The sequence below is a fragment of the Chanodichthys erythropterus genome, chromosome 16 (assembly GCF_024489055.1).
Source record: "Chanodichthys erythropterus isolate Z2021 chromosome 16, ASM2448905v1, whole genome shotgun sequence".
NCBI classification, from domain to species: Eukaryota; Metazoa; Chordata; class Actinopteri; order Cypriniformes; family Xenocyprididae; genus Chanodichthys; species Chanodichthys erythropterus.
Genome location: NC_090236.1, coordinates 33118102 through 33130239, shown reverse-complemented (window position 1 = coordinate 33130239; position 12138 = coordinate 33118102). Strand labels below are relative to the sequence as shown.

Below are 12138 nucleotides of genomic sequence, written 5' to 3'. Positions count from 1 at the left end.
TGACACACGTTTTAAGTATTCCCGCTGGTGTACCCTATTGTCATGTAGCAGATGCGACATACCGTTGTTTTTTTATCCACCACTCTCTTGCCATCACCATCATAGCTTACAGGGAATCCAAAGTGCACCCAAACACCAGACCTGTAGGTTATTGGAGGATATTCTCTTTCTGGTCTGTCAAATGCATTAGCCATTTTGCAAGGAGCCTTCAGCGCGTACTGAGTGAGCGAGTGCCTGATTGAGTAGCCTAACATAAACATATAAGTTGGTGTTTTTTTTTTTTCAGGGGTGTCAGGGGCGTTGCCTGTTACGTTGTTTGGGTTATTGGGCTACCTTGTTGAACGCATAACATTATATTTCACACACTTTTTTATTTTCCAAATGTAATTAATTAGTCCAACAAACCGTTCGGTACATAATGCGTACCGTGTACTGAACCGAAAGCCTCGTACCGAACGGTTCGATACGAATACGCATATTGTTACACCCCTAATATCTATATATGAAATTGATATAAAGTCAGACAAAGACTTAGTCATACTTTTTAGAGTTCTTCACTGAAAATAAATCACCCTAACACACTATAAAGCAAGCCCTGTTTATATATATATATATATAGTTCTGTGAAGATTGAGTCCCTAAACATTAGTTCACTTTCAAATGAAAATTACCCCATGCTTTACTCACCCTCAAGCCAACCTACATAGAATATGTTTATAATGGATGGATGCACTTTCTTCAGCTCATACTCATTTGGTAATGTTTACTGCCATTATAAAGCTCAGATGCATCAGGATATTTATTAATATTTCTCCAATTGTGTTCATCAGAAAAAAAGAAAGTCATATGCATCTAGGATGGCTTGAGGGTGAGTAAAGTTTGGGGTAATTTTCATTTGAAAGTGAAATAATCCTTTAACGCAAGCTGATGATAATCACAGCATACTACTTGGCACAAGCTGATTTGTCCATGTTACTTCTGCAGCCAATGAGCTTGTTGCTCACACATTTAAATGGCTGGTTACGTTCACTATAGCAGTTTGCAGCACGCTTCAGGGTTCCTCTAAAACCCTCCATCTTCCCCAGCTCCACCTGTATAGATCTGCTATGGGTTATTGATTTATGCTTGATTTGTGCAGCAGTCTTACTCACAGCAGCGTGTCGGCATATCAGCAATAGCAAGTTCCTGCACTTGCTCTGCAGCAGCAGAAATAATCTACAACAACAGCAATAATCTACAGAAGCAGCAATTCAGCAACAGCGTAGCAGATCTATTCTGCCAAGACCAAATACATTAACATTGTCATATCCATTACCATGCTAATAATCTTCAGAGGGTTGTCATGATTGATATATATATATCAAGAGATATATCTCAAGAATGGGGGAAATAAAGAAATGAAAGAAAAGAGGAAGGAAGGAAGGAAGGAAGGAAGGAAGGAAGGAAGGAAGGAAGGAAGGAAGGAAGGAAGGAAGGAAGGAAGGAAGGAAGGAAGGAAGGAAGGAAGGAAGGAAGGAAGGAAGGAAGGAAGGAAGGAAGGAAGGAAGGAAGGAAGGAAGGGAGGGAGGAATTAATTTAAGGAAGAAAAAACAGAAGGAAGCAATTGAGGAAGAGAAAAACAAAAAGGGAAAAATTAAATGTAAGGATGGAAAGAATAAAGGAAGAATGGAAGAAAGAAAATGAAGAAAGGATGAAAGAGAGAGAGACTGAGAGAAACCAAAAAAGGAGGAAGGAAGGAAAGTGAAAAGATGATGAAGATTGAAAGGAATTAAGAAGTTTGAAAAGAGGAGAGAGTGACAAAGTTGAGAAGAAAAGAAGGAAGTAAAACAGGAAGAAGTAAAGACGAAATAAAGAGGCAGAGAGTGCTCTGATCCAGCCTAATGAATCCATCTGATAGCAGCAGCTTGTTTCGTCTGTCTTTTTGCAATACTAATCCTTGTGATGTCAGGCTATTGATGAAATGGAGACAAACTCAAATTGAATTCTCAGAAAAAGCCGGGGTTTGTCTGTAAGCTGCCTTTCTTCTGAGCTTCCATAGCCACTGTTTCATTACTGTAAATTAGTTTGCCTGGCTGGTCGCCAGCGCTGCCTCATCCTCTGGCTCAGAGCATCTCAACCAGCCATTGATAAGACATGAACGCATGTCTGAAGCATGGTTTTAATTAAGCCCTGCTCGCGGTACAGGTAATGAGGAAACTCTCTCCTCGGTAATGAGGCAACTCTCTCCTAAATCAAAGCAACTTCCAAAACAAGCTAACTGTAATAGCAAAACTTCCAGCAGTGCGTTAGCAGCGATCTCTGCCCCGGCACAGTTGTTAAACAGTGAGAAACGTCAGGCGGTGTTTCTGAGCTTAATGCTTGACAGCACTTCTGTAGAGGGCTGTTATTTCCTCTGAGTATTTTAGAAATTGTACTGACTATACAAACCATTTCTATAGCGAGCAGAAAAAAATAAAAATAGGTCACAACAAGAGAGCCTGTCAAAACGTACCACGTATTAAACACTCACTGAATGTGGTCTGTTGACTTTAGCATGCTGTGCAACATATGGTGTCCTCGTTTAGGTGGGATAGAGTTTCTGGGGATGGTGTGGCATAATGGATGTTCATCTGGACTGGTTAACCGGAAGGTTGCTGGTTTGAACACCGCAAGGAGTGATCTGTGATCAAGACACTGATGCTCAGGTTGCTGCAGAGAGGGTTGTCTCATTACTTGTACTTCGAGTCACTTTCGATGAAGACATCATCTAAATAAATGCTTACTACAGGATTTTTCATTTAATTTCACTCACATTCACTCACTCAAAAGAAACCAGTGCTCAAGTGTAACTTTCCAGTTAACATTAACAAAGATTAATAAATGCTGTTTAAGGGCAGTTCATTATTAGTTCATGTTAACTAATGAACCTTATTGTAAAGCGTTAACAATATTTATTTTCTGATTTTTGAAAAAAGTAAATGATCATTAAAGCATTATAAACATTGTATGAATTAAAAATAATAATAATAAAAATATATTTAATAATATTTTAATAATATTGTTTCATGTTATTAATTATAATAAATATTATCATTGTTATTATTAATTATATATCATATATATTCATAATGTGGTTTTTTTTATTATTGTAGTTTAAAGATCATTTAATTGTCAGAATGCAGAAACAAAACTATTAAAATGACTGAAATGAAAAGATCATATCAATATAAAGAAATATAGGATCAGAAATGTGTGGCTATTTCTAATGTTAAGCCTTTATATATATATATATATAAATATAAAAACTCATTTTAATATAATATATATATATATTATGATGGGGCCAGTGAAAGGCAAGTAAAATTCAGCAGGAAAAAAAATCCTTGCTGTTGAGCCCTGGAATATTCTTTGCCTCTGGCTCTCTCATGCATACTTTCCCTGTTACTCAGGTTGATCCAGCTCACTCCTGATTTTTTTTTTTTTTTTGAGCCCTCTTCTTGTCTAGCCTTTAGCTCTGGCATCGATAGCACACTGGATGATACGGTCAGCCTGCTGGGGACTGATAATGCAGGCTTACACGCACATACACACACACACACACACTCACCTGCAAAAGAAAATGCACAATGCAATCTCTCAGGATGAGCCCTGGTCCTAATCTGTCTCCATAGCAACGGTGTCTGGGTAGGATCCCCTGGTTGGCCTTGAGTGTACCGCTATAAGGATCCTGCCTCATGACCTAGAGCAAGCAAGGGATTGTGATTAGCTATCAGTGTGATCGTCAGATAAAAAAATACAGCTAATTGCTTCTCAGAGAGCAAGTATTGAGCAACTGACATGGCTGCGATAAGCTTATAGAAGAAGGAGACTCTAGCTGGAGGCTGATGTGACTCTCAGACCTCAAGATGAGTGGTTTAAGTCTGGGTTAAGAAACAGAATCATTGTACTTCTCAGTGTGTGGTACTGATGGAACGATCATTTTCCTCTGATACATTTCAGTTTTTGGCTATTTTGGATGTAATAGGTTATGAATCAAACTTGTATGTGGATTTATATAGCCATTGGTGTTGTAGATGGTATTTCAAAGGGTATTCCAGAGAATACCATGGTGTTTCCATGTTACCATGTCATCCAATAAGGGTTTTCTACTGTCTAAATGTCAACTAGGAATTTTTTTAAAGAAATTCATATTTTTATTCTGCAAGGATGCACTGAGTGGATCAAAAATTACAGTAAAGTCATTTATATAATGTTACAAAATATTTCTAGTTCAAATAAATGCTGTTCTTTTGAACTTTCTATTCCTCAAAGAATGCTGAAAACAATTTACACAAAACATATAAAGCAGCACAACTGTTTTCAACATTAATAAAACCGAGAAATGTTTTTTAAGCATTAAATCAGCATATTGAAATGATGCTGCTTTCATATGCTATCGGAATTATTGTAACTACAAGTTAAAAGTTGGACATGAACGCCCTCTCTTGCCATAAACTTTAAACATGGTGGAGGGGAGAGCGATTGCTGCTGTGACTGGTTTTCTATATTAGTTTTTTTCCACAACAGCTACATCAACTTGTCGTTGAAGTACTGCACATTAACGGATTAGTTCATTTTCAAATGAAAATTACCCTAAGCTTTACTCACCCTCAAGCTATTCTAGGTGTATATGACTTTCTTCTTTCTGATGAACACAGTCGGAGTTATATTAATAAATATCCTGACGCATCTAAGCTTTATAATGGCAGTATACGGGACCAACAAGTATAAAGCTCAAGAAAGTACATCCATCCAAAGCAAAACGTACTCCACATGGCTTTGGGGGGTTAATAAAGGCCTTCTGAAGCAAAGCGATGCGTTATGTATAGTAAGAAAAATATGAAGTTATGAAGTAAAATATCTAGCTTCTAGCCCCTGTGTTAAATAGACAAATAATTAAGAGTCTATGACTGGATCATTATTGCAGTGATTATTATGTTTCTAGCATGTTATATTCTTGGGAACAGTTCTTTTAACCCTAATTGATGGAGTGAATGGTAGCTTTTAATTTCTTAAACAACTTGTAGGAAGATGCGTCATGGCCATATTCCAGGATGACAAATCCAAGATTCGCCAGGCTCAAATTGTGAAAGAATGGTTGGGAGGGAGCATGAAGAATCATTTTCACACATGAATCAGCACCTTGAAATCCAGACCTTAAATTTGTTGAAAGGAAATAAATGCTGTGATTTTAATTTCAATCATCTTTTATTGACAATGCAAGAGTCAAGCACTCTGTAAAGTCTACTCCAGCACATCCCAAAAACCTTAAATGAATTTAAAGTCTGGACTCAAAAGTAGCCTGTATTTGCCCGCAATTCCAGAATCTGCAGCAAGCTGATGATCTACATTGCACTGTGAATTCTTATATGGTTGTTAATGAATGGGGTGATGAATGTTATTTTGGCTTTAATAAGACTTTCCCAATAAATAGGCAAGGATAAACCTGATGTCCTCCATGATTCCTGTTCTTTCCGACAACAAAGCACTTGAATGCGACAAGCTCTTATGCTGCATTCAAGTGCTATCGGAAATTTGATAATTCCCACTTCTGAAGTCGTGATTACGAGCTCATTGCATTCAAGTTTTGAAATGGGAGGGCGTTCATGTGTTATTTTCACCTAGAAAACTCATATTTACGATAATTCTGAGAGCGTGTGAAGGCAGCGTTAATCATGAATTCAGAAGTGGGAGGTTGGAAATTTCCAATAGCATGTGAAGGCAGCATTATTTCTAAAAGATCATGTGACACTAAAGACTGGAGTAATGGCTGCTGAAAATGCAAATTTACCTTCACAGGAATAACATTTTATGTATACATGAAATAAATGAAAATATTTGTGCTGTGTTTTAGTATAAGAGATGTTCAAAAACATTAAAACAATAAATAAAAATCTTATATATGATAATCACGGTAATTAGGGCTGCAGCTATCGATTCTTTTTTGTAATCGATTAATCTAGCACTTAATCGATCGATTAATCGATTAATCAAATTTTTTTTTTACAACCAAAACAAATAATGCATAGTGAAAATGATGTGGCTGTAAAATGACCAAGCATTTGGCTTTTATTTCTAAAAAAAACAGAGGTATTGGTTCCAACTCCAACATTAGCCTTTTTTTTGCTATTTTTTACCCATTTAGTGTTTATAAGTGCCAGTGCAAACAATTATATAACAATACAGTTGTCAACTTACTGTAAAACATGTATAACATGTAAAACTATGAATACAAACTTAAATAGTAAAGGCCAATGGGCCTTAGTTTTGTTGTCTTAATACAACATTACAAAAAAAGGATTGCACCTTCTGCAAATTACCCACCTGAGAACAAAAACACATGCCGTGTGTGAGGAAGAGTGACGCCCCAGTCAGACCAGTTGCTTCATTGCAGTTTGGTACGGCAGAAATAGCCTACATACAATCATTTTCAATAGAACGGTGCATTTGGCTTGCATCACTTGCATTGCGGTGCATTTTAGGTGAAGCATCCGTTCGAAAAATCGCGTCACAACATCACGTCCCTGTGTATACAGTGAATGCATGCTGAAATTATTGTTGCGTGGCTACATAAAAAGTTTAAGCATATGTGATGCATTGCTGCGATTGGTCTGACTGGCGCGTGAGAGAGACGAGGGTGCATGCGTGTGTGAGTGAAGGGGTTCTTTTTTTTAGGCTATACTCTCTTACAATTGAACGTGAATGCGTTTACTACTTAAAAACATCAAAGCTAAACATCATATATATCTTTACTCTCCGCCATTGCGCCAACTAAATTCAAAATGTCACGCGCTATGGTGTGCTTCCTGAACACTGAACAACGGTCCGTGTGAATCAGATCCCTGCGCGTATAGTGCGTGTCATAGGAATTTATCGAGGCTTCGAGGCAGAGTTTTTGCCTCGAGGAATTTTTGTAATCGAGTTAATCGAGTAACTCGATGAATCGTTTCAGCCCTAACGGTAATCCTAAAATGGCCAAATATTAACCGATTAAAATTGTCCGTCAGAATTGATTGGGATAAGAATTGTTAATCTAATTATTACCCTCGATACATTTAATCATTGATTGATCATTGGTGTTTTTTTTTTCATTTTAAAAAAACATAAATTCATTAATGTGTTACAGTGATCATACCACACTTAAGGGGGTTTTAAGTGTCCAACAGCACCCTAAACTGTAGTAAAATCACTATAAAAACACAGCCTGTGTACAGTCACGTGTACATATATATATATATTAGGGATGCTCGCATTGACCGTTTAACCGTTAACCGAAAGTAAGAATTTTAACCGATTAATACTATCAGTTAAACGATTTTTTTGTTTTTTTTGCTGCATGGTTAAAGAAAAATATGCTATATATATATACATATATGCTTATTTGTTAACTCACCGGGCGTTTCACACGTGCCAGACATATTTCGCTAAGCAACAAGCAAAATGAAGCGAGCGAAAAGAAGTACTGACCATTTCCAAGCAATCGATCACAGCGTGCTAACGTTTTAGGACAGGTCGATGGTATATAAATCGTGGCCGAACGTTAGCGTTTGTCAATCAAGCAAAACCGTCCATTCAGAAACCGAGAAATTTGACACTTTAAGGTAAGAGGCTGATCTCTCAGATTGACGCGCGAGCTGGCTTGACTGAAGGATTTGTAGTTTATGGACTGTTTTGAGTTAAAAGCATTGATGGCATCAATAAAAGAGATATCTAAAAGCGAAACGAAAATTATTGCCTCGACCGGCGACACAGTGGGGAGGACGCACGAGAGGAGACCTGCGCGTTTAATTGGTATGTGTATGCTACTAATACTGCATAATACAAAGCTTATCAGTGGCATGCACTTTGATCACGAAAGTGAAAGTGCCTTTTGCGGTCGCATAGCGGTGCCCCCGCGTTCCCATTTCTCTCGATGTGAACCGTGAGCTCCAGTCCATTACAATTCAGGGCCATGGTATACTTCATTTCCCGCATTCCGCTTAGTCTCGTGCGCGAGCCTTTCAAAGAAACTCCTTTGCCCATGAGCGCGGAAAGACGCGTTCGGTATGCACACGTGCACCGTCCGTGGTCATAACAATAACAATCCTTGAGGTAGGCCTGCTATTTTTATTTGACGGAAAAAAATGTCTAAAATACCGGTTGTTAAAAGCTTCAATGGATTCACCGTGTTTTTGTTTTGTCATCTTAATTTGTTAAACATTTAAGTGAAAAATATTTAGTGTAGGCCTATTTATTTTATGCCTTTTATTTAAATTATTTTTTTCTGCTGTCAGAAACGCTGCAGGTGCGTGACAATTTGATAATGTGAATCCAGGTTCTGTTGTTTATCTGTTCTATGCTGCTGTTTGCATGTTAAAATAAACCCGTGGAAGACACAGACACTCGTCAATTGTATTTTTTATTTAATGTCATATTATATAGGCTATACAATATTATAATCTTATCAGTTAACGGTTAATAATCGGATAACGAGCGTCGGTTGTCGGTCGAGAAATTTAACCGAAATGAGCATCCCTAATATATATATATGTAACTGCACAAGACTACAATCATTTATGTTTGTTTAGGTGATGTAGCACAAAAATAGGATAACACTCCCCGGATAAACCATTGTACTGTTGAGGTTAATGACTTGGAACAGGTGCAATTCGACTAATGATGGGAGTGTACTACACCTGTTTCATAATCAACCCTACTTCATGGTGTGTTGGAGCCAAACACCTCACAGCTGAAACTTTAGAATGATTGCTTAGTTATGATGATCCTTTTTCTAAAAATAATTACACTTTTTTGTTCCAAAACCATCTGTTCATGATGTCCATATATCCACTGTCTTGGAGCTGGTTTCTTGGATGAGAAATGCTAAGTCGTGAGCATGTCCTTATTATAAATCTGTCGTTTTCAGCGAGGTGTGTTATTACCAGACATCTACTGCTGTGTTTGCCTGAGCTGCCACCTCAGAAGGAATAAATCTTATTAAACTAGTAAAAATGAGCCCAGTAATGTTTAATGAGCACCCTTGCTGATGAAAAAAAAAAAAGCTATTTTATGTCTCTTAAAGATATTGCCTTATCTGCCCCCCTCACTCTTTCTTCACTCATTTATCTCTCGTATATTGAAGCGTCTTTCTCCTCTGGGTCTCTGAGAGAATTGAAGTTAGGATAAATATTGATAGAAGCTAGAAGTCATTTAGGATTAAGTTATGTTTCTTACTTTTTTAGCATTGGCGTTGTGAAATAAGAATTCACTTGCTAAAGCTTTGCTTGAGATGTGCTTCTGTTTGCATCCAGTGCTGTTCATCAGCTGCAGTGAATGCGACACCTCAAAGGCTCACATAATGTGCATCCTTTAATCATTTTGGTAATGCTTTTGTAGTGCAGATCCACAAACATTGTGCTGAAATGGCAGTAGATTTGTGGCAGTAGTTCACACCTTTGGATTATTAGGCCAAATCTCAGGTATTACAGGATTACATGGGATTATTGTCACACTGGATTATTAGTTCAGACACCACATGGTGTTGTGATGTTACATGGCCTCCCATTCAGGGTAAGTATAGACTTGTATTGCACCAAGTTAGAAATGTTTTATTATTATTATTATTATTAATGACTTTTCTTTGGTTGATATTAAATAGATTTAGCAACAGTGGCAACATCTAACAGAGGGAATTGGATGTATTTATTTTAACAGTGGTTCTCAACCTTTTTTACTTCAAGGCACCCCATTGTCCACAACAACGGTATAGAGGGTATGCAATGACGTAACTTTCCCATCGGAACACACCCCTCAGCCGGACCGAGTGGCAAAAGAGCCTGCCGCATGACTCAATTTAATAGGGGAAACTGCGAAAACTTGAGTAAAACAAATGATTAAACTAAAGCTTGGACTCGATAGTGTTCCTTACAACTTACCAAAGATCCAGTTATCCATGGATATCGACATTCAGCCAGGAATTGTTTTTCCTGACATTTATATGTGCCTGTTTTTGACGCCGGGGAAATATATAGCTAAAGCAAATTTGCCTGGAAAGTATGAATGCTTGTATAGGTAGGTCATATTGTCCAGTCCTAAAACTTGTATAGTTTTTGTTGGTGTTTATCTAAAAACATCAAATTATGCAGAATATAAGATGGTAAATATTTAATTGATGAGTTGTCAATTCAATATATATTGATATATATCAATACAATATACAGGGTATGATTTTTACCTTACAATTCAACATATTGACAAAATGATAACTGAAAATCCACACTGCTTGGAGTCCAGTTGTTTCTGTGAATTGTAGCGATCCATTTGCTTCTCTTTTCTGTAGCTTTCGGCAGTCTGTTAAAATATACCTCAGATTTCTTGTCAAATCTATTTGTACTGTCAATCCCAATGCTCTTTCCCATTTTCGGATGTGTTTTGTGCAGCATTCACACTGAAAACCAACGCTGCCACTAAGTGTTTTTGCCACTCAGTGGGCGTAACCGTGACCAATCATAATGCCAAATCCGCTATTTTGTCTGACAAACAGTCCAGACAGCAGTGTTAGTAGATTGACGTCGGTGCATTTGAACTTGGAACAGGGTGTGTATCATCTTTCTGTTGTTCCTTCTGATGTTCATTCATGCTTATTTCATGCAAAGACTAGGAAGAGAAGATCAGTTTAAAACCGAGGCACATCAGCGTACTGTCACGACACGTTAAAGAGGCACAAAATGGTATTTATTGTTTGAATTTCTTTAAAGGTGCCCTAGAAACAAAAATTGAATTTACCATGGCATAGTTAAATAACAAGAGTTCAGTACATGGAAAAGACATACAGTGAGTTTCAAACCCCATTGTTTCCTCCTTCTTATACAAATCTCATTTGTTTAAAAGACCTCCGAAGAACAGGCGAATCTCAAGATAACACTGACTGTTACGTAACAGTCGGGATCATTAATATGTATGACCCCAATATTTGCATATGCGAGCTCATGTTCAAGGCATTAGACAAGGGCAGCCAGTTTTAACGTCTGGATCTGTGCACCGCTGAATCATCAGACTAGGTAAGCAAGCAAAAACAATAGCGAAAAATGGCAGATGGAGCAATAATAACTGACATGATCCATGATATCATGATATTTTCAGTGGTGTTTGTGAATTGTCTTTCTAAATGTTTTGTTAGCATGTTGCTAATGTTCTTTTAAATGTGGTTAAAGTTACCATCGTTTCTTACTGTATTCACGGAGACAAGAGCCGTCGCTATTTTCATTTTTAAACACTTGCAGTCTGTATAATGCATAAACACATCTTCATTGTTTATAAATCTCTCCAACAGTGTGTAATATTAGCTTTAGCCACAGAGCACAGCCTCAAACTCATTCAGAATCAAATGTAAACATCCAAATAAATACTATACTCACATGATCCGACGCTTGCATGCAGTATGCATGACGAATATCTTGCAAAGATCCATTTGAGGGTTATATTAGCTGTATGAACTTTGTAAATGCACTGTAAAAAATCTATGGGGTATTTTGAGCTGAAACTTCACAGACACATTCAGGGGACATCTTTGACTTATATTACATCTTGTAAAAACTGGTTTAAAACTGGGCACCTTTAAAAAAAAAAAATGACATTTGAAAGCTAAAACTTTGTTTCATACTAAAAGTAACCTCCTATGTCTTATCTGTCAGCATGTTGTCAGTGTTCTCTTTGCTCTGTGATGTATTTTTCACTGCGTGAGAACATGGAGTTTTGGGGGGTGGGGGGGGGGGTCTTTGCGAAGGGTCAATTGAGCTGTTGTTATAATTTTTTTCTGTTGTGTTTCAGCTTGGTGAGGACACCTTTAATCGGGCCAAGCTGCTTAATGTTGGCTACACAGAAGCTCTGAAAGACACAGAATACGACTGCTTCATTTTCAGTGATGTGGACCTGATCCCTATGGATGACCGGAACCTCTACCACTGTTACGACCAGCCCCGTCACTTTGCCATTGCCATGGACAAATTCGGCTTCAGGTAACATATGAAATATTGAGGGAACCACAAAGTGCAGGAATCTGTTGACATGATATATCATTTTATCTTACTTTTATAATTTTGATACATAAATAATCAGAACTCTCATATAAAGCCTGAAAAT

The 12138-nt window shown here is 37.5% G+C and overlaps 1 protein-coding gene across 1 annotated transcript in view; it reads left to right on the top strand.

The window, feature by feature from the left end:
* The window catches only part of b4galt2 (UDP-Gal:betaGlcNAc beta 1,4- galactosyltransferase, polypeptide 2), a 157366-nt gene that overhangs the window by 113184 nt on the left and 32044 nt on the right, over positions 1-12138 (top strand). The window contains exon 4 of the mRNA XM_067362831.1: positions 11827-12014. Within this exon, the coding sequence (XP_067218932.1) occupies positions 11827-12014 (188 nt within the window). The remainder of the gene's footprint in view (positions 1-11826; positions 12015-12138) is intronic.